The sequence below is a fragment of the Symphodus melops genome (genome assembly GCF_947650265.1).
Source record: "Symphodus melops genome assembly, contig: scaffold_274, whole genome shotgun sequence".
Classification (NCBI taxonomy): Eukaryota; Metazoa; Chordata; class Actinopteri; order Labriformes; family Labridae; genus Symphodus; species Symphodus melops.
In genome coordinates, this window is record NW_027636743.1 from 12501 (window position 1) to 35363 (window position 22863).

General features: G+C 49.3%; 1 protein-coding gene across 1 annotated transcript in view; it reads left to right on the forward strand.

Annotated features, from left to right (window-relative positions):
* ccdc141 (coiled-coil domain containing 141) overlaps positions 1-20586 on the forward strand; it is a 23707-nt gene extending 3121 nt beyond the window's left edge. The window contains exons 3-28 of the mRNA XM_079372877.1: positions 1361-1483; positions 1811-1984; positions 2102-2198; positions 2732-2859; positions 2965-3132; positions 3806-5836; positions 5933-6009; positions 6388-6517; positions 6592-6711; positions 6890-7201; positions 7329-7541; positions 7648-7815; positions 7942-8064; positions 8209-8391; positions 8609-8782; positions 8939-9079; positions 13466-13606; positions 13861-14049; positions 14136-14319; positions 14411-14523; positions 15801-15941; positions 16016-16158; positions 16231-16429; positions 16871-17169; positions 17245-18864; positions 19620-20586. Coding sequence (XP_079229003.1) covers positions 1361-1483; positions 1811-1984; positions 2102-2198; positions 2732-2859; positions 2965-3132; positions 3806-5836; positions 5933-6009; positions 6388-6517; positions 6592-6711; positions 6890-7201; positions 7329-7541; positions 7648-7815; positions 7942-8064; positions 8209-8391; positions 8609-8782; positions 8939-9079; positions 13466-13606; positions 13861-14049; positions 14136-14319; positions 14411-14523; positions 15801-15941; positions 16016-16158; positions 16231-16429; positions 16871-17169; positions 17245-18864; positions 19620-19899 — 7671 coding nt within the window. The 3' untranslated portion in view covers positions 19900-20586. The remainder of the gene's footprint in view (positions 1-1360; positions 1484-1810; positions 1985-2101; positions 2199-2731; positions 2860-2964; positions 3133-3805; positions 5837-5932; positions 6010-6387; positions 6518-6591; positions 6712-6889; positions 7202-7328; positions 7542-7647; positions 7816-7941; positions 8065-8208; positions 8392-8608; positions 8783-8938; positions 9080-13465; positions 13607-13860; positions 14050-14135; positions 14320-14410; positions 14524-15800; positions 15942-16015; positions 16159-16230; positions 16430-16870; positions 17170-17244; positions 18865-19619) is intronic.
* The last annotated feature ends 2277 nt before the right edge of the window (positions 20587-22863 follow it).

Below are 22863 nucleotides of genomic sequence, written 5' to 3' on the forward strand. Positions count from 1 at the left end.
CCTCCAGTGTCCACTAGAGTCTGTCTCCTGCAGTGAGTCAGTCTCCATAGAGCTCTACGTTAAAATGTCCAACTTTACAGCTGCAGTTCCTCCAGTGTCCACTAGAGTCTGTCTCCTGCAGTGAGTCAGTCTCCATAGAGCTCTATGTTAAAATGTCCAACTTTACAGCTGCAGTTCCTCCAGTGTCCACTAGAGTCCGTCTCCTGCAGTGAGTCAGTCTCCATAGAGCTCTATGTTAAAATGTCCAACTTTACAGCTGCAGTTCCTCCAGTGTCCACTAGAGTCCGTCTCCTGCAGTGAGTCAGTCTCCATAGAGCTCTATGTTTTTTTTTTGTTTTTTTTTTAAAGATTTATTTTGGGCCTTTTATGCCTTTATTATAGAGGGAGGAAGGTGGATAGAGTCGGAAAGGGGGAGAGAGAGTGGGGAGAGACATGCGGGAAATGGGCCACAGGCCGGACGCGAACCCGGGCCGCCCGCGCGCGAGGACTATAGCCTCAATACATGGGATCGCGCGCCCTGCCGCTGCGCCACCGACGATCCCAGAGCTCTATGTTAAAATGTCCAACTTTACAGCTGCAGTTCCTCCAGTGTCCACTAGAGTCTGTCTCCTGCAGTGAGTCAGTCTCCATAGAGCTCTATGTTAAAATGTCCAACTTTACAGCTGCAGTTCCTCCAGTGTCCACTAGAGTCTGTCTCCTGCAGTGAGTCAGTCTCCATAGAGCTCTATGTTAAAATGTCCAACTTTACAGCTGCAGTTCCTCCAGTGTCCACTAGAGTCTGTCTCCTGCAGTGAGTCAGTCTCCATAGAGCTCTATGTTAAAATGTCCAACTTTACAGCTGCAGCTCCTCCAGTGTCCACTACAGTCTGTCTCCTGCAGTGAGTCAGTCTCCATAGAGCTCTATGGTAAAGTCTGGTGTGAAAACGGTTTGGGTCTCTGGAGTTAATTTCTCTCTTCTCTGTGCGGGCTGAATGTTTTATAACTCACCTGTTTACATGACATTAAGATTTAAATGGATGTAGACTTAGGGGGCGTGGCCTCTTTGAGTGACAGGTGGCAGCTGCTAGCTGTCTGCTCGGTGTCTCCTCAGCTAATTCAGTCCCTGACCTTTGACCTCTGGGTCGTGCTGTTTGTGCTGTTGGAGCCTTTTGGAGATTTGTTCGTGTAAATCTTGAACAGACGTCCAACGAGTCGGAGCTCCACTTTAAACAACCAGTCAGAACTTTATTAATGTTAGCAACCGTTAGCAGCTAATCTGAGTCTGTTAGCTCGTTCACTCTGAGAGTCAGGAGACGTTCATCGACCTTCTCAGCACACACACTCTTTAACACTGTGTCTCTTTGTGTGTGTGTGTGTACAGAGTGGGTCTCTGGTCCACCTTCAGCTGGTTCAGGTCCATCCAGGTCTCTGTGAGATCGGATCAAACCAAGAAGAAAACCAGATCCTAATCCAGGAGCAGCAGCAGCTTCTGGAGAAACTGAAGGTACGATTTCTTTGTGTTTCATCCACGTCTGAAACTTTCAAACCTGGAATGACTTCCCGAGGTTGACTCTCCTCCTGCTGTCAGATATCAGCTCCACAGTTCAGAACAGAAACCAACATGTTTCAGGTCTCATGAAGAGGAGATGTACGGAGCCCCTGAAGGCTCAAATAAGAATAAATCTGTGCGTATAGATTATACTCATCGGATTCGTTACCTGCAGAACAGATGGGAAGTCTCTTTGTTCTGACCTGAGCCTGTGTGCAGCCTCAGCACCGTGTCTATGCATCAGCTGTGGTCAGGATTCTTAGTATGGTTCTGTCCTTTCAGAAACATGAGAGGGAGGTGCTGTCTGTGGTGGAGAGGACGCAGCGGAGGAAACAGGATGTGCACGGAGCCATGACGGGCTCCCTGAAGGAGGGATGGTCTCTGCTGCTCCGCCTGCTGGAGAGACGACAGGAAGTGCTGACGCTGACTTCAGACTTTTACTGCCGAGCGATGGAGGTAAGAGACGCTCGGACTGACGTTGTCCCTGACATCAAATATGAGAGACAGACTCTCAGTTCTGGTTCTGACCCAGGAGGACTTTTCACTTAAACACTGACATCTGTCTGTCTGCAGTTTGCTGCGAGTATCAACAGACTGGAAGATCTCCAGATGTGTGCAGACGGCGACAGGCTGAGAGAAGTGCAGCTCACATACGAGTCCATGAGGAGAGGTAAACACACAGAAACCAGCTTCAGCACCGTGCTAACACCGTGCTAACACCGTGCTAACACCGTGCTAACACCGTGCTAACACTGTGCTAACTGAGGCAGCTTCTTACACTGAGATAAAACCATAAACCAGTCTGAAGTTTCCTGATAAACTCAGAAGAAAAGGGTCAAACTTTGCTCACATGTAGATCGTAAACTGGTTCAGGTATACTGGTTTGAAACACATAAACTGGTTTGAAACACATAAACTGGTTTGAAACACATAAACTGGTTTGAAACACATAAACTGGTTTGAAACACACAAACTGGTTTGAAACACATAAACTGGTTTGAAACACATAAACTGGTTTGAAACATAAACTGGTTTGAAACACACAAACTGGTTTGAAACACATAAACTGGTTTGAAACATAAACTGGTTTGAAACACACAAACTGGTTTGAAACACATAAACTGGTTTGAAACACACAAACTGGTTTGAAACACATAAACTGGTTTGAACTGGCTTCATTGTGTCTTTTTGTTTTGGTTTCAGATCTTCTGGGTAAATCCCTGCAGGTTATAAACAGCAGCACCTCTCTACTCAAGAAACTCGGCCAGCTGCAGAGGACTGAGGCCCTCCAGAGGAGAGGAGGAGTACTGCAGGATGAGGAAGAGGAGGAGGTGAAAGCATCACAGCTGCACAACATCTCACACCTCAAAGCCAGGACGTTGAATTGCTTTTTGATGACTGTGTCAGTCAACGCTCATGGTGCGTCCCTTTCCCAGAGTTCTGAGCGCAGTCGGGGGGCGGCGTTGAGACTGGAGGAGCTGGTAGAGACGCTGCAGGACCGGAGAGAGAGGGCAGACCAGGCCACCAGGCAGCAGCTTCAACAGGCTGAGAACTTAATGATTCACCAGGAAGAACAAGAGAGGAGCAGAGAGGCAACCTTTGAAGTAAACAAGGAATCCAGAATTAAAACTTTTCATGGCTTTTATTGAACTGTATGCATCACGATCAGTAAACATATGAGAGGTTTGTATCCAGCTTGTGGACGTTTCATCGGTTCGATCCATCCTGAGTTTGTTCTTCATGTGAACATAGCACTGTTAGTTTACTTCATCCTGCATTATTACATATAATGTTTATATTAAAGTACTGTATTATTAGATCAGAGTAAGTGAACTTGCAGCCGTGACTCATCCGTCTGTTCTGTCAGCGTCCGTCTTGTGTTCAGATTATAAATATAAATCATGATCGCAGCGACATTCTCGTCTCTCTGCTGACCAGATTTAAAAATATTCTGCACAGCTGATTACTCTAATATCCAGCAGACAAGCTAAGGCAGTGATTCCCAAAGTGGGCCCGTGACCCGGAGTTATGATGGGGTGGGGGCCTGGCATGGCTAACTAAAGACAGGGTCCGCCACATGCGCTTGATTACTTTTTGTGAATATAAGTGGAGAGGGGTTGGAGGTATGTCGCTAGAGGCTTCAGTATGGAGGAGGCGTGGCCTAACAGCAGATTGTTGGAAATTTGGGGGGGGGGGGGGGGCTCTAATGTGTTAGCTTCACTTCCTGTTTGCTGTCATGGCTCTCCCTCTTCATACATATCTCTGGGGTCTCTGCAGGACTGGAGACTGACAGTTGATGAGATCCTGGAACAGAACACACAGTCTGAACCAGAATCGGATGGGGGTCAAGATCTGAGGACAGAATCCACAATCAAAGAAGCCATAGACCTGAAATCCCTACCTTTATCAGAGGAAGAGTCAGGAGTCTGTAGACCAGATTTAACCAGAGACCAGCAGCCTGGATCTAGATTAGACCTGCGGTCTGGGTCCAGGTCAGGTCTGCCTCCCACACTTGGATCAGAGGAAACCAGAGTCCTTAAACCTGTATCCAAAACAGGGGCTACCACACCACCCCCAAACAGGTCTAAATCTGACATGCTGTTAATGTCCAGGTCAGAGGAGACCAAAACCAAACAAGGACTCAGATCAGACCTGAAGCCAGTTTCCAGATTACAGAAACCAGAACAGACCAAATATTTGCTGTCCGAGTCCACATCAGCACAAAAATCTGGATCAGAGTCTGACCTGCAGACTGGATTAAAGTTAAAACCTAAATCTGTACCAGAGGAATCAAGGATCCCACCACCTTGTTTCAAACTAAAACTGAAGGCTGGACTCGCATCAGACCAGATATCGAGCTTGGGATCAAATCTGCAACCAGAAACCAGATTAGATGTAAAAGCTCCATCCAAATCAGAGTCAACAAGAGATCAAGAACCTGAATCCAGATTAAAGGAGATCAAAACCCTGCAGTTTGGCATCAGATTAAACCTGAACTCTGGATCCAGATCAGACCTTCAATCTGGTCCTAAACAAGACGAGACCAGAGACCTGGAGCCTGGATTTAGATTGAATGACTCAAGATCAGATCCAAAGCTAACCCCTGGATCAGTGGAACCAAAAACCACATCAGAGGAAAGCAAAAACCTGCAGAAAGATTATGGATCAGACCTGAAACAGGGGTCTAGATCAGGGTATTCCAAGTACCTGGAGCCTGGATGCAGTTCAGACCTGATTCCAGGGTTGAGGTCAGATGAGACTCGAGATCAACCAAAGGAATCTGTATCAGAACTGAATCCTGGATCTGGGGCAGATCTTCAGTCTGAGTATGGAGAAGTGTCAGAACCTGGATCTGCCGCCAAAACCCTGCTCTCTGGAGTCACACTAAACCTGAAGTCTGGTTCCAGATCAGACCAAATGCCTGGGACTGTATCAGGTGAAGAGCCAGGAACCAAATTTAACACCAAATCTGAGACTAGACTAGAACAGGTTATAGACCTAAAATCTGTACACAGAACAGAAGAGGCCAAAAACCTTCTGCAAGGAACCAGATCAGATCCAAAGCCGAGATCTAGAACTGAGCATTTTAGAGACCTTGAGCCTGTAATGAGTTCAGACCTTAAACCTGGATCTAGGTCAGGTATTCAGACTAGAATCGGATCAGATATAAAGCCAGGATCTGGCCTGATGGAGACCAAAAACCTGCTCTCTAGATTCACATTAAACCTGATGGATGGATCCAGATCAGAAAAGATGCCTGAAACTGAATCAGACAAGGAGCCTGGATCAGGACGAGATACAGAATCTGAGTTCATATTCACACAGACCAGAGACCTGGTACCTGGACTAAAACTTAACTTGAATTCTCAGTTCAGATCAGATTCTAAATCCGAGACCACAGTTGTGGATCTTGGAGTCCAGCCAGAAGAAACCAGAAACTTTGCGACTAGATTCCCACTTGATGGAAAGCCTGAATCCAGATCCGATCTTAAACTTGGACCTAGATCAAATGAAACCAAAGACCAACAAGACGTGACCAGAAAGAATCAGTCTGAATGCATTTCAAATCTGAAGTCTGGATCCAATCCTGAGGAGACCAAAGATCTCCCATTTAGATCAGGATCAGACCTGCAATCAGAGATCAGATCTAAGGAGACTGGAAACATTGAATCAGAATCTAGACAAGAAGCTCAGCTGGGATCTGGATCAGGACAGGAGCCTGGACATGGACCAAAGGAGACCAGGAACCTGCAGCTTGGATCCACATCTCAGAAGACAGAAGACCTCCAATCAGAATCTGGACTAGAGGTAAGTGATTGATGATTTTAAGGTATGGATTCTTTGGTCTAGACCAGCCCTGGACCGAGGCCTTTCTATGGGTCTTTAAATCCTTTCTGTTTTCAGACTGACAGCGCTGCTTTATCTGAACTGAAACTGAAGGAGACCAAACGGCAACGAGCTGAGATGGCGATTACTGTCAGGTCAGAAAAATTACTCAAATGTTGACCAGGGCCATCCCCTAGACCAGGACCATCCTCTAGACCAGGACCATCCTCTAGACCAGGACCATCCTCCAGACCAGGACCATCCTGTATTTTCCACTGCTCACTTTCTGAACGTGTGCCAGCTGTGTAGTTTGACAGCTGCAACTTGTTTAAAGCTAAGTTTATAAAAAATCACAACTTGACTCGTGATGTCCCTGAGAAGATGATTGCTAGTCTTTTGATCTGGTGCAGTGTTCATGGAGAGAGTTACCAGGGAACGAGTTATAGGATCACAGATGGGGGAATTCATTTTTTAGACTACAGGGATTTAAGAAGTTAAGTTAAGTCCTAAAACCTGCTTGATGTCTTTTGCAGCACGGGACATGCAAGGCAAGAGAGCATGCTGGAAAAGGACTCTGAAATTGCAGAAGACCACGCCCACATAGCAATCCTGACCAATCAGAGACAACAGCTGCTGTCATCCTGTGAACATCTCTTGGACAAAGTGATTTGATCTCCTTCCTTCTGATAGCGGTGCAGAATGAAAAGTGGAGTCATTGGTTCATGTTTGTTTTGTAGGTCTGGAGCTGGCTGCAGAAGGGCAGCAGAGTTCTGTCTGACAGCAGTGAGGTCGGACAGCAGCTCCGTGAGGCTGAACACATCCTGAACACACACCTGCAGCTGCACGCACAGGCTGAGGTACACACAAATACTAAACCTTTCTTCCCTCATAGAAACGCCCAGTGTGCAGCCCCCCCGAAACAACAAAAGACTTAAGCCTGGTTTATACTTCTGTGATGAACCCACACCACGTATGGGTGCTGTACTAATGCAGCTGCATGGGTAGCATGATGTGCACCTCCTCCTTTGTCTCCAGTCTGCAGGTCATGATGCAGAGAACATGAAGCAGATCCTGGATCAGATCAAAGATCTGCACATACGTTCAACCAGCAGAACCGGTCCCTGGCCTGTTGTTGAACCCAGCGGACATCAGTCCGCTCTGAAGGCGCTGACGGAGCAGCTGAAGAGAGGCAGCACAGCTCAGCCGGGTCGACCTCCTTCTTCAAGTCCTGAACTTACTGATCGAGTTCATCAGGTGTTGAAGGAGCTGCAGAGTTTAGACAGAAAGATCAACTCAAACCTGCAGCTGCTGAAACCCTACGTCACTTTCCTCAGGACAGCACAGCAGGTCCTCTTCCCTCATGTGTTTCTGAAACCCTTGGACTGCTTTATGTCTGACTCTAATAACCTGCCACATATAAAGGCAGAGACAGAGGTAACTGAAGGTTAGAGGTGTTGGCTCGTCTGTTGAACAGGTGGAGGAGGAGATGGAGATCTACAGAAGCAGCCCAGAGGAAGAGGAGGAGCAGAAGAAGAAGAAGAGGCCTGGTAGCTGTAACATCATGATAACTGACACATCCAGCTTACCAGGGAAGAAGAAGCAGACCGACGCCTCCTGGCAGAAAACCCTGCAGAGGGTTCTCATGTGTCAGGAACTGGGAAACAACTTGGTCAACTGTGTTTCCAAGGTAACCAGACCGTGTCTCAGACAACAGTGTTTTAAACAACAGGAGCAATGAACATGTAAAACATGAAAACTTGTCCATTCTGACGTTGATCATGTGACCTTGTCAGGTGTCGGGCGGCGCGTTAAACAGGCAGGCAGCGGTGTTGGCGGTTCAGCAGACCATGGAGCGACTCAGCAAAACTAAACAGGAAGTGAAGGAGCTGCTGACTCAGCAGCAAAATGACACCGTGCTACAGCGGGAGCACAGCAGGAAACACCAGGAGAGATTCTTTAAGGTACCTGATCCTCTGAAGTCTGAGCAACATCTAATCCTGCAGGAGGAACAGCTAGCGAGGAGCTGCACGAAGGACTGTCGTATATGTAAATCATTCACTTCTTAGTTCCTCCTGTTTGTAATCCAGACTCTGCAGGACTTGAAATGTGTCTCTGAGCTGCTGGACTCCTGCACTCAGATGGACCTGGGCTCAGACCTGCAGACCTCCAGGCTGCTGGAGCACTTCACACAGGCTGGACCCCATTTTAAGGTGAGTCTTGAAGTACTCAAAGAGTACTATGAAGACTTTGAATGAAGAGGGCTGTTTGGTTAACTGTTGGAGTGTGGATGTGACCTTCAGACAGTTGAAGAACCTTTCTTTCTTCATGATCAGACACACTCTCTGTTTTCTCAGCAACTGGACGCTGAGGTCGAGTTCATGTTGAAGAGCTGGGAGACTCTGAGACCAGTCAGGTCAGAGGTGACGGAGGAGGATCTGTCAGAGCTGTTGAAGCTTCATGAGAGGCTGAAGACCAAGATCCACCACAGTGAGACCATCCTGGACCGGACCAGCAGCTTCCACCTCAAATCCAAACAGGTCCGTCCGTGGATTATTTCACTGTCTATGACCCAGACCTGTCTCGTTGTGGTTTGTGTTGTCTTGAGACAGAGGGGGAAATGACAGAGTCACAGACTGGGGCGTTAAGACCGGCCTGCTTTTAAACCCTGGAGGCTCCAACCCATCTTTACAAGCAGACACGTCTTCATTCAGGAAGTTAAGGTGTTCACTTCAGCTCTGTTTTCTATGTGCCCAGCTGGACGAGCTGCTCCAGTTAGACCCTGAGAGCCCTTCGACTGGTTTTACTGGTTTATGTGGGTGCAGCGAGGCTGAGATGAGTCTGCAGAGGCAGAAACAGCAGCAGATCCAGAATCTGTTGACGAATGTCTCAACACTGAAGACGGACATCTGCACAGCTGTCGAGCAGAACGTATGAACACGTCACATTTTTCAATTTGTGGGCGATGTTATGAATGAATGCATTAAGATATAAATATGACCTCAGGGGGGCGCCCTAGAGTGCATGCATTTGACTGGAGCACGTTTATGTTGTGTGTGTTCTCATTCTGAATGCTTGGACTGTCAGGGCGGGACGCGGTTCAGGGTGGAGCAGCTGGAGACTCGTCTTCTCTCTCTGGACTCTCTCTGCGTCTCCTGGCTGAATGAAGCCCGACAACGTGAGCAGAACCAGCTGCTGACCCGCCAGCTCAACAATGACATCACCCAGGTGAGCAGCAAACATCCAGGTCACTGTGGAGCGACCAGGTCTCATGCCGGTCATCACAGGTGCTGCTGTCATTCACCTGTATGACCAGCAGAGGACGCTGCTGCCGTCCATCTGTCAGACTATAAATATGTCCAGCAGAAGCAGCTGCAGGATTCACTCGGCGTGTTGAAGTCTGGTGCCAAACAGTCGGTGGCACAATCAGTAAACAGTCAGCTTCATCTGGAGCTTATCGGCAAGAATGCAAGAAAAACAAACACCAGAAATGATCCAGCAGTCGTCCACTGAAGGACTCCTGTGATCAGAGTATAAGAACACAAAGCTGGAATACGTTGATGTTTGAGTGCAGATGAAGTCAAACTATGTTTTTACCTCAGGGACGATTTGACTCATGGCGATCTTTGAGCGAGCACTGACTGGATGACTCTGATCCGACGAGGCCCCTCGCTCCGTTTAAAAATAACTGAGGGCAGAGGGACGCTTTTAGATTTGATTGGAGTCCATAAAGTCTCTGAGCTCACTGCTGAGCTCCTCCTCGACACTTGATGCTATTTCATGTATGAAACCCCTTGAATCCTCTGTGCGAGACCCCGTTTAATCTTTAAGAAGATGCATGTTGGGTTCCACCCTGGAGGCTCTGCAGGTCTGGGAGGAGAGAGTCTACGTGAGAGGCTTAAAGGTTTCATATCGAGACTATGGCGTGATTTACAGAACGAGTCGATTAGCGCCCTCTGCAGACTCCTCCTGGGATCGTTTATGTTTGCTTAGAGTCAGAGTCCAGACTTGGAGGTTGGGAGGATGGAATCAGGTTGTTCCCCTGACGTCTTGTGCAATGTCACCAGTTGTTTTGGTGAAGCTCTTGATGATAAGATGGTTGGAGAAAATGTTACAGCCGGCTTAACTGTCTCTTCACAGAGTAACCGGAGCAGCGAGCGGACCTCCATCAGTGCTCAGCAGAGGGATTAGGATCTGTGCTCGGGGATATGAGACGCAGAATGATCCCTCTGGTTTGTGTCCAGACTGCTGAGTCACATGACGAGCGGCCTGAGACATGTTGATGTGTTGTTTGACTGGCACACATTGTTAGCTCCTGGATTTAAGGCTGTTTTAAGGATTCAAAACGCTAACTGGCCTGCACATTACAGATGCAACGGAAAAGACATCCTGGCATTTCAGCCTTGTTCTGATTGGTCGGTACAAACCAGGCATGTTCCTCGTTGGTTCACTCTCTGTATAATGAAGCTAAGTGACACTGCATGAAGAACTGGTATCTGAACACAAGTTTCCAAACATCAAAGCAACAACCTTCAGTGAGTCTTTATGAAGTACGCTGCGTCCTGGTCTGGGACGCTTCATGGTTCATGTGTTTAAAGATCCAGGATGTTTCTGTCCTTTAAAGTGGAGAATTATTAAACGGTATTTTAGTGCAGCTCGTTCTCTGAGTGTTTGGTTCATGTGGAAGGCACCACTGAGACCACGTCACGACCTGCTTATGACCACACCTTCCCCATGTTCCTCCCTAAAGAAGCGTCCCACCTGCTGATGAGGTCTCTGGTCTTGGTCTGGTCTGGGTCTTGGAGCACTCTGGTCTTGGTCTGGTCTGGGTCTCGGAGCACTCTGGTCTTGGTCTGGTCTGGGTCTTGGGGCACTCTGGTCTTGGTCTGGTCTGGGTCTTGGAGCACTCTGGTCTTGGTCTGGTCTGGGTCTCGGAGCGCTCTGTTCTTGCTCTGGTCTGGGTCTCGGAGCACTCTGGTCTTGGTCTGGGTCTAGGAGCACTCTGGTCTTGGTCTGGGTCTCGGAGCACTCTGGTCTTGGTCTGGTCTGGGTCTTGGAGCACTCTGGTCTTGGTCTGGGTCTAGGAGCACTCTGGTCTTGGTCTGGGTCTAGGAGCACTCTGGTCTCGGTCTGGTCTGGGTCTCGGAGCGCTCTGGTCTTGGTCTGGTCTGGGTCTCGGAGCGCTCTGTTCTTGCTCTGGTCTGGGTCTCGGAGCACTCTGGTCTTGGTCTGGGTCTAGGAGCACTCTGGTCTTGGTCTGGGTCTCGGAGCACTCTGGTCTTGGTCTGGTCTGGGTCTTGGAGCACTCTGGTCTTGGTCTGGGTCTAGGAGCACTCTGGTCTTGGTCTGGGTCTAGGAGCACTCTGGTCTCGGTCTGGTCTGGGTCTCGGAGCGCTCTGGTCTTGGTCTGGTCTGGGTCTCGGAGCACTCTGGTCTTGGTCTGGTCTGGGTCTCGGAGCACTCTGGTCTTGGTCTGGTCTGGGTCTCGGAGCGCTCTGGTCTTGGTCTGGTCTGGGTCTTGGAGCACTCTGGTCTTGGTCTGGTCTGGGTCTCGGAGCTCTGGGGATTTCCCAGGTGAACTTTGACCCCTCAGTGTTTGTTTGACCTCGTCAGCCTCTCGACATATTCACAGTCTGCTTCTCTCGGCCTCAGCTGTTCAGCCACCTGACACCACTGATCCCCCGCTCAGACGCAGAAATGTCCCTCTGGATTTAAACCCTCCACCCTAAAAATAAACTCATGAAAGCTCCGAAGACCTGAACCAACACGAGCTGCTCCAACTCCTCTGACCAAGTATAACAAACAACGTGTGTCGACCTGGAGCTGACTGGACCGTCCACAGACACTCAGAAGTAACGCATCAGTTTAAACTGTTTAAATCCTGCAGAGGTTCAGACGGGTTCGTGAGCAAAACGATCAAACAGCATAAACTCTCTCTCTTCTCCCTGGGTTCATGGCGCTGGTCGGGTTCATGGTGCCGGTCGGGTTCATGGGGCTAGTCGGGTTCATGGCCCTGGTCGGGTTCATGGCGCTGGTCGGGTTCATGGCGCTGGTCGGGTTCATGGCCCTGGTCGGGTTCATGGCGCTGGTCGGGTTCATGGCCCTGGTCGGGTTCATGGCCCTGGTCGGGTTCATGGCCCTGGTCGGGTTCATGGCCCTGGTCGGGTTCATGGCGCTGGTCGGGTTCATGGCCCTGGTCGGGTTCATGGGGCTGGTCGGGTTCATGGGGCTGGTCGGGTTCGTGGCGCTGGTCGGGTTCGTGGCGCTGGTCGGGTTCATGGGGCTGGTCGGGTTCATGGCGCTGGTCGGGTTCATGGGGCTGGTCGGGTTCATGGGGCTGGTCGGGTTCGTGGCGCTGGTCGGGTTCGTGGCGCTGGTCGGGTTCGTGGCGCTGGTCGGGTTCATGGGGCTGGTCGGGTTCATGGCGCTGGTCGGGTTCATGGGGCTGGTCGGGTTCATGGGGCTGGTCGGGTTCGTGGCGCTGGTCGGGTTCGTGGCGCTGGTCGGGTTCATGGGGCTGGTCAGGTTCATGGGGCTGGTCGGGTTCATGGGGCTGGTCGGGTTCATGGGGCTGGTCGGGTTCATGGCGCTGGTCGGGTTCATGGGGCTGGTCGGGTTCATGGCACCGGTCGGGTTCATGGGACCGGTCGGGTTCATGGGGCCGGTCGGGTTCATGGGGCCGGTCGGGTTCGTGTCGCTGGTCGGGTTCGTGTCGCTGGTCGGGTTCGTGGCGCTGGTCGGGTTCGTGGCGCTGGTCGGGTTCGTGGCGCCGGTCGGGTTCATGGCGCCGGTCGGGTTCATGGGGCCGGTCGGTTCATGGGGCTGGTCGGGTTCATGGCGGTGGTCGGGTTCGTGGCACTGGTCGGGTTCATGGCCCTGGTCGGGTTCATGGCGCCGGTCGGGTTCATGGGGCCGGTCGGTTCATGGGGCTGGTCGGTTCATGGGGCTGGTCGGTTCATGGGGCTGGTCGAGTTCATGGCCCTGGTCGGGTTCATGGGGCTGGTCGGGTTCATGGTGGTGGTCGGGTTCATGGCGCTGGTCGGGTTCATGGCGGTGGTCGGGTTCGTGGCGCTGGTCGGGTTCATGGTGGTGGTCGGGTTCGTTGCGCTGGTCGGGTGCACGTAGCTGGTCGGGTTCATGGCGCTGGTCGGGTTCGTGGCGCTGGTCGGGTTCGTGGCGCTGGTCGGGTTCATGGCGCTGGTCGGGTTCATGGCCCTGGTCGGGTTCATGGCGCTGGTCGGGTTCATGGCGCTGGTCGGGTTCATGGTGGTGGTCGGGTTCGTTGCGCTGGTCGGGTTCATGGCGCTGGTCGGGTTCATGGCGCTGGTCGGGTTCATGGCGCTGGTCGGGTTCGTGGCGCTGGTCGGGTTCATGGCGCTGGTCGGGTTCATGGCCCTGGTCGGGTTCATGGCGCTGGTCGGGTTCATGGCGCTGGTCGGGTTCATGGTGGTGGTCGGGTTCATGGCGCTGGTCGGGTTCATGGCGCTGGTCGGGTTCATGGTGGTGGTCGGGTTCATGGTGGTGGTCGGGTTTGTTGCGCTGGTCGGGTTCATGGCGCTGGTCGGGTTCTTTATAACGTCTGCGTGTAAAAGCAGCTGCTGTTTTGTGTTTCAGCTTCGAGACTCGTTCAGAGAGCTGAAGAAACGTTTCAGTAACCTGAAGTTTAACTACATGAAGAGAAACGACCGGAGCAGGAACGCGAAGGCCGCCAGGAACCAGTCACAACAGGTGGAGCTGTACGAGGAGAAGTTACAGGTGGGTCCAGCTCCGGGTCTGAGCCTCTAAAGGGGGACAGGGGGGACTTCAGGAATCATAGATGGTTTGTCGCTCCTCGTTTCTTTCCATAGTTTCCGTGTAGTTCATCAGGATCACAGGTCCAATCAGGACCGCTTCCTCCTGCTCTCAGCTTTAGATCCTTCTGTCCAGATGTGAAAGGGTCACGAGGTGGATCAGGTCTGACACCTCGGACATGATAACTTCATCAGCTGCTCTGCTGTCTGAACTCGCAGGCGCTCAGACATCGTCTGCAGGGTGTGACGACACGGCTGGCCACGGAGGTCAGAGATGGGGGCGTGGCTCGGGAGGCGGAAGACGCCGTCAATGAGCTGCAGCGACAGATGGGAGAGTTTGAACGAGGCGTCAACGAACACCAGAAGACCCTGGAGATGACCTGCAAACTGCAGCACGCCATGGAGGAAGTGAGACGCCCCCGCCACAGGTCCTAACATCTTTAGAGTCAGAGGCAGGACTCACTCAGTGATTTGTTCTGTGTTTGTATGAACAGTATCAGTTCTGGTGTGAGGAGGCGAGCGCCACCATCGCCCGTGTCAGGACGTTTTCATCAGAGTGTCGCAGCACGGAAGCCGTCACCGTTCTCTACCAACAGTTTGAGAAGTTTGTGTGGCCGACGGTTCCTCAGCAGGAAGAGCGGATCAGTCAGATCAGTGAGCTGGCTGTCAGACTGCACGGTGAGTCAGCTGTACTTCCTTCAGTGTCCACTGGGGGCAGGCTGCTAAACGCTTATAAATGGTTATAACAATAAAAGCGGTGTTGTTTCAGGGGCGGAGGAGGGGCAGCGCTACATCGAGAAGACGGTCAGCAAACACTCAGAGATGGTGGAGTCCATCAGAGAGCTGAGCGACGGACTGCTGGAGCTGGAGGCCAAACTCAAGGTGAATAAGAAACCGGGCCGAGGCCTCACCTGGGACAGCTCCGTGGTTATACGGCGTCCTCGAGGGTGGGCCGGGTCGACTCCGAGCCTGGACACTTTTAGTATTTTAGACCTCATTTGACCTGTGACTGCTGATGAAGTATCACTTCTGTTCTGTCACCTCGTGCGTGTTGGTTTCCTCGGAGAAGGAAGAGAAGACACTCAGGGTCAATACGAACAAACCAGGAGGTTTAATGAAGCAAGGAAACAATGCACATACTGAGGGTTCATCTCAGCTGATAGGTCCACCTACAGATCAGCTGATAGGTCTACCTACAGATCAGCTGATAGGTCCACCTACAGATCAGCTGATAGGTCCACCTACAGATCAGCTGATAGGTCCACCTACAGATCAGCTGATAGGTCCACCTACAGATCAGCTGATAGGTCCACCTACAGGTCAGCTGATAGGTCCACCTACAGATCAGCTGATAGGTCCACCTACAGGTCAGCTGATAGGTCCACCTACAGATCAGCTGATAGGTCCACCTACAGATCAGCTGATAGGTCCACCTACAGATCAGCTGATAGGTCCATCTACAGATCAGCTGATAGGTCCACCTACAGATCAGCTGATAGGTCCACCTACAGGTCAGCTGATAGGTCCACCTACAGATCAGCTGATAGGTCCACCTCACTGACGTACAGATCAGCTGATAGGTCCACCTACAGATCAGCTGATAGGTCCACCTACAGATCAGCTGATAGGTCCACCTCACTGACGTACAGATCAGCTGATAGGTCCACCTACAGGTCGGCTGATAGGTCCACCTCACTGACGTACAGATCAGCTGATAGGTCCACCTACAGATCAGCTGATAGGTCCACCTACAGATCAGCTGATAGGTCCACCTACAGATCAGCTGATAGGTCCACCTACAGATCAGCTGATAGGTCCACCTACAGGTCAGCTGATAGGTCCACCTACAGATCAGCTGATAGGTCCACCTACAGGTCAGCTGATAGGTCCACCTCACTGACGTACAGATCAGCTGATAGGTCCATCTACAGATCAGCCAACAATCAGAGAATGGACCTCGGGTGTCAGAAGTCACACGGTTATATAGTTATATAGACACGCGAGGCAGGAAGTCTGCAGGTATCATGGTCACTCTTAAAACCAGTTAGTTCATCGTCGGTGTTTGTCTGAGGCGGTCAGCTGATCAGTCTTTAACATGTTCTCACACTGCCATGACTTCACTGTCTTCACATGCACACTGACGTGACGCTGGGTTTCAGAGGGAGAACCTCCGGCAGCAGAAGGAGGCGGAGAGAAAGGACGAGAGGAGAGAGACTGTGAGTGAAGAGAAGAAGGGAAAGAGGAAGTTGAAAAGGAAGGAACAGAAGGATAATCGCAGCACGCAGCAGACGCCCGACACGGTAAACTTCTTCCCCCGTCGTAAACAGATTATCACATGTTCTCATGTGGAGCTAATCTGAACCTGTCCCTCCAGTACGAGCTGAAGGAGACAGGCCACACCCCTGAGCTCACCGCAGAGCATGATGGGAAGGAGGTTCCTCTGAAGAGGCAGGCGGCAGCCAATAGGAAGCCTCCGTTGCAGAAGAGTCAGAGTGATGACGCACAGACAGAGAGCAGGTACTCTGAATGTGTTTCAAACTTAGCCACTCTTTTTCACTGTTTGTTCATCATGTCGACTGTTTTCAACAGCCGGCAGCACGCCGCCGCCGCCGCCTCCTCGTACTGCTCCTCCCACTCCTTGAGCCTCTCCTGCTCCCCTGTGATGGCCAAGCGAAGAATTCACACCATCCACAGCCAATCACAGCCTGCTGACACCCAGACGACGTCTCCTCTTCCCGTGATTGGCCCGTCATTCTCCGACATCCAGAGGGCGTTTGAGAGGACAGAGGTGATGCTGCGTGTGGATTAAACACAACACAGATAATTAGCATGTAGCTACTGCTGAATGCTCACTCTCCATTCACACGTGGAGGAGAGTTTAGTTTAACAAGGTGAATCATGTGCATCAGAGACACTCGCTGTGTTTGTTTCACCTGTGATGAACCTGAACGAGTGTCACCTATATACTGTATATATATATATATATATATATAGTATATAAGTGAGTTACCTCAAAAACATTAAAATACAAAACCTAATTGTTGTTTTCTTCTGCACTTTGGTACATTTCATTATTTACATGCAGACTTCTAAACTCATCTGAAGTAAATGGTTCATAATGATTCATTGTAAAAGTGTGTCTGTAAAATGAGTCCGGCCCACTGGAGGTCTCATGTGAACCGATCCCGACCCAGTATGAGTTTGACACCCCCTGATCTGTTCTACCCAGGATGCATCAGGGCTCCAGCAACAGGTTATTGAGGATTACCTCTCCAATGATGAATACGAGTGTGCGTCACCTGATGATATCTCCCTACCCCCGCTGGCAGAGACCCCAGAGTCCATCCTGGTTCAATCTGACGTCGAGGAGGGTCTCTGTTTCAGTTCCCACAGCGTCCACGTCAACCAGTACAGCCACCAGTACCGTGCCCAGTCTGAACACGTGGGGAGTAGTTCTGCTTGCAGTGCAGTGCATCATAAAGAGCCCAGTTGTCTGACTCCTCCCTCCAACCCTCACAGCAGCAGCAGGTCTGTATCAGGACAAATCCCAGAGCTGAATGATGGGAACAGTTCTGAAATGTTTCCCACTTCTCTGTGTCCCAGGTTTCCTTCGGAGTCAAGGTCGCTTGTCCAGAGTGTGTCGACAGTTCCTGCTTCAAGCCCACTCACCAGCACTTTGTGCAGCATCCTGATTACTAAAGAGACCAGCATAGCCTACGTGACCCAGAGTTCTGAACCCCCCCTTGGTGCCCATGAACCAGGTTTACCCTCTGGATCTAATCCAGTCCAAAATAGCAACACTGCAGACACTTGTTCCAACATGGACAATAAAGAGAGAAATATACCTTTAGAAATTGGGCCCCAAATAAAGAAACACAAAACTCAATGTAATCAACCTCAGAGGACCACAGGCACCCAGGGCAAGATCAGTCCAAGTACTGCTTCCAAAGGTGAGACCTTGCTCCAGACAGATCCCGTTCCCCTGACAGCTGTGCTCAGTCAGAGCCCAACCAGTTATCCTCTGCTTTCTAATGAGCCACATCCGGACCTCCAAAGGGACAAGACCCCTCCAAAAGACACTGGGTTCCTTAAATCCTGCACGACTTTTTCTCAAAATAAAACCAACGTCTGCAAAGACAAAAGTCTTCCACATTCGTTCCCTGCCTGTGGGATGGGCCTCCATCAGGACGAAGCTTCCTCCCAAACTGAGAAGGAAGTGTATCCAGTCTGCACGCTACAAAGGACACAGGGGAGTAAAAAGAGCACCAGTATCAACACCATTTACAACCAGTCATCCGCTCCAAACAGCACGAGTACCTTAACAAGGACCTGCAGCTGCCCAAGGTCATCCAAAGAAAGACCAGGGAGTAAGACTGAGCCAGTCCTCAGCGACCTTCCAGGTGACATCAAATCCAGTGAAACCTGTGGCCAAACTGTCACAACGCCTTCAACGGACAGAACTCTGCAACAGCCTTCAAGGAGTAGCACTGATCAAGACCAGTCTAGCAAGGAGACATCCTCAGTATCCCTGCCCCTAAGCCTGGTCACAAGTACTCCACTGATCCAACCAACCAATCACAGTCAGTCCTTCCCTCAAGACAGTTATTGCACTGTGCCACAGGCCAGCAGTGATACAAGATCATCACAACAAAGCCCCCTCTCACTGGGGGGTGGAGGTCTACCTGAAGTCAAGGATGCAATTATTTCACAACCAAGCAGTGTCAGCAACATTAGTACATCCTGCAGCACCAGTACTCATAGATTCAGCAGCCAGCAGAGGCACCAGGCAGTCCACCCCTTCCACGGGTCCACCTGTACCCAGCAGTGTGTGCATGGCCCTGGCATGACGCCCAGCAGCCCTGCCGAACCTGCAGCTCCTTCTCAGCCTGAAACACACACCCAAGCTTTAGCACAGCAGGCTAATCCGCATGCATCCCCACTGTCCTTTCCACCTCATCTACTAACTCCAGACCAAGACCCAAACATTTGTCAACCTATGGCCACCCGTGAGGAAATCAAGCTAACTCCTCAGATCCAAGGGCCTCCCCTTCCTGCTCCTCGTCCTCTTCCCGAGTCCCTGGCCGAGTATCTTCCCCAGGGAAAAGCCTCTAAACCCGGCCCTCCCTGCTTTACCCGGCCCCTGTCTAGAGCCACCGTTATGGAGGGCTCTCCAGTGACGCTAGAGGTGGAGGTGTCGGGACACCCAGAGCCCGCACTCACCTGGTGGGTAGCATATAACCAGCTCCACAAAAACACACAAGATTAACGACAATATTAGCTTCTCAACTTACCTTGAGGCCCTCTTTACACCTGCATTAACACCTGTAGCTGGATCATAATACACCATCCACTGGTGTCTTCACTTAATGTTTTAGTTCTTACGCATCTCGATAATGCACAACGACTTATGCTAATGCAGGTGTAAGGCACGGAGTCCACTATTCATACACATAGTAATACTGTAGTTTCATGTTGGAACAAGTCCTGTAAGTCTACATTAAGTAAAGTTTTCTACACTTCCCCTGGTTAGTAATTCAAACACAGCTCAGTCTTTGGAGACATGCAGAAACTAACAAGAACTAACTTATGTTGGCTAGCGTTAGCGCTACATGCTAGGTTGTGTCAGTAGACCTGCTGAGAGGTTTTATTTATAATATATGAAGAATGATGGAGTCAGTCGGGAGGCATTTTAATGTAATGAAGAGAGATGAAGTTACATGTTGGTGTTATTAGTATAATGCAGTTTGTTACTAACATTTCATCACTCTAAGGCACTCATATTTTTGCTGTTTAATGATTAATTATTGATTAACATTTGTGCACTGTGTTTTGTGATCCCTGCAGCAGTTTGGTTTTTTCTTTGTGTCGCTGAATCAGAAACAAACATTACACTTAATCCTGATTATTACACTAAACAACATGAGGGCCCATGGTGAGGCTGTGTGCTGTCTGACCTCCTGTCATCATGATCGCTTCAGGTCTAAAGAAGGAGAGTCGTCAGCCACCGGCCGAGCGCTCGCCTGCGAGGACGGCGAACATTTCCAATATATCCACGAGGCGTCCCACTCAGAAGGGGAGCCGAGCGAGGCCCGAGCTGCCAAACAACTCGAGTCCGAGCAGCCGGCTGAAAACAGCAGCAGCAGCGGGGACGAGTGGCTGGTGGCAGACGTGTTTGAAGTCATGAGTGTGGACTGGCTCTCATGGTTTGGTACTCTGTGTGTTCTGTTGTGGCTGCTCTACCTGATACTCCTCTCCTGATCACTCTTTCCCATTAAAGGGACTTTCTGTCACGGTGTGACCCGAACCCCTCCCTCACACCACAAATAAAGAGAGACATTAATTAAAAACTTGGACATAAAGCTAAATGATTGCTTGTGATAATGAGAATACAAAGGACACACATTAGGTTCATCTTCCTGCGCTCTCTGGGTTTAAAGGAGGGCTTTATATTCATTATACAGTCTGCTTTATTACAGCAGCATCTAGTGGACGGTAGAGGAACTGCAGCATTTATGATTGATTACATGTAAAAAGACAGTTCTGATAATGACTTCTTGTGTGTTTGCAATGTCAAACTATTGTTTAATGTTAATTAAATTAATAATATAAAATGAAATATTGATTGATTTAACGTGCCTTAATTAAATCCAGAAGTTTCCTCATCAATGTAAAAGCTTTAGTTGTGTTATCAGAGGGTTCCTGTAAAAGACTGATGAAATTATTAATCTGAATCCCAAAGAGAAATTTATTTTGATTATAAAACATGAAAATTAATTACTAATTACTAATTTTACGGTGTCCCTCTCCTTTATAGTGTTTCAAAATTAGGAAGATTTTATTTGTAAATGGCAATAATTAAACCATTAGGACCCGAATCTGAAGCTTTCTTCATGTCTCATCTTGTTTGGATTATTTTAAATTTACTTTGAGTGTTTTTCTTTGAAATAAAATAAATTGATCAATCGTGTACCTGCCTTTCAATTACTGTCAAACAATATAGAAGTTTATATGCCAATAACCTTTGACCTCAGTCAGTTTCAAAGTCAACAGCAAGGTCGGTTGTTTCAGAGGTTTTTTTATTTTAAATGTATTTAATAACATAATGAGGGTAAACGTTGACATTGAAATGTAGACACAAATAAAAGTAAAACATATTTGAAAGAATGGATCGTATTAGAAAATGACACATAAAACATCAACAGCAGCAGCTTGAGGACTCGAAGTGAAATGTTCACATTTTACAATGACAAAAGGAAACCTGACAGCTGTCAGACATTACTGCTGTGAAAATCAACGTTTTACAATGAAAGACAAAGAAAGGAAAAGAAGAAGTGCTTGATAGTAAAACTGGATATTAATGTAAAGTGTGAGATGAATTAAATAGTTTTGTTCAAACATCAGGCCCTCCGAGCTGCTGTCATTTATACAACACACAGGTGGAGCTCATCTCAGGACTTTGTTGGAGGTGTGTGAGGGACGTAAACAGTAAGGAACCAATCTTCACTAAATGATGAAAAAGAATAATATCAACAACAATAAGGCTTTATAGATATAACTGAGTGAAAGATTCACTTTTTGTTCTCTTATTTTAAATGTTCCAGAAATTTTAAAGATAAATTCTAATTCGTAGTTTTAACTTTTGGATTAATTAGTTATTTTATAGACTGTAAATTATGTTTACCTGGTTGGACAACAGGTGACGTTTAACGTTTTTTGTTGTTGTTGTTTTTAACTGCGCATGCGCAGTTCCCTTAATATTTACAGACGCGACTCCGTGATTCGGCTGTGAAGTTTGTGACGTGAGAACAGTAAAAAGGTTTCTGACTTGTAAACCGTCGACATTATATCTCTTTGTGGGGTTTAAGTTCGTTAAAGTTAAGCTGCTTGTTTTCCACCTGATGTGACAAAGTGTTTTTTCGAGACAAAATAAATCCAAAGTATTAACGACCTGTTCTACTCGAAATACCGTAGTATCCCTCCGCTGAATTCACCGTCGTATCCCTCCGCTGAATTCACCGTCGTATCCCTCCGCTGGATTCACCGGTGCGGTTTGTGGATAACATTTATATTCATTAAACCGGAGGAGGTGGCATTATTCAGTTTAGCAGCTCTGGGTGGATGATATGGGGAAAGTCATGTAAACAAAGAAGCTAACTTGACCTGTAAAAGGCTAATGTTAGCTGACAGGTGAGAGACAGACTGACAGGTGAGAGACAGACTGACAGGTGAGAGACAGACTGACAGGTGAGAGACAGACCGACAGGTGAGAGACAGACTGACAGGTGAAACAGACCGACAGGTGAGAGACTTACAGGTGAGAGACAGACTGACAGGTGAGAGACAGACCGACAGGTGAGAGACAGACTGACAGGTGAGAGACAGACTGACAGGTGAGACAGACTGACAGGTGAGAGACAGACTGACAGGTGAGACAGACCGACAGGTGAGAGACAGACTGACAGGTGAGAGACAGACTGACAGGTGAGAGACAGACCGACAGGTGAGAGACAGACTGACAGGTGAGACACAGACTGACAGGTGAAACAGACCGACAGGTGAGAGACTTACAGGTGAGAGACAGACCGACAGGTGAGAGACAGACCGACAGGTGAGAGACAGACTGACAGGTGAAACAGACCGACAGGTGAGAGACAGACTGACAGGTGAGAGACAGACCGACAGGTGAGAGACAGACTGACAGGTGAGAGACAGACTGACAGGTGAGAGACAGACCGACAGGTGAGACACAGACTGACAGGTGAGACACAGACTGACAGGTGAAACAGACCGACAGGTGAGAGACAGACTGACAGGTGAGAGACAGACTGACAGGTGAGAGACAGACCGACAGGTGAGACACAGACTGACAGGTGAAACAGACCGACAGGTGAGAGACAGACTGACAGGTGAGAGACAGAGTGACAGAAGCTGGTACATGTACTCTGTGTTGTTGTCAGTCTGTTTCACACACAGTAAAGACGTCACAATAAAAGGACTGTTAAATAATCAATAATAATCAGCTGTATCTGGGAGACAAGGAGACAGGATTAGACCTCAGTGTCTCTCTCTGCTCACTCTGCTGTTGGCTCTTTTTGATTGACAGGCACAGCAGGGTCATGACAGCAGCGGAGAGGAAACCCCGCTCTCTCCACGTGCATGCTGGGAAACCTCAGCAGGTGAGTCATGTTAGTGATCGTCAGCTCGTCATCAGAATCATGTGAC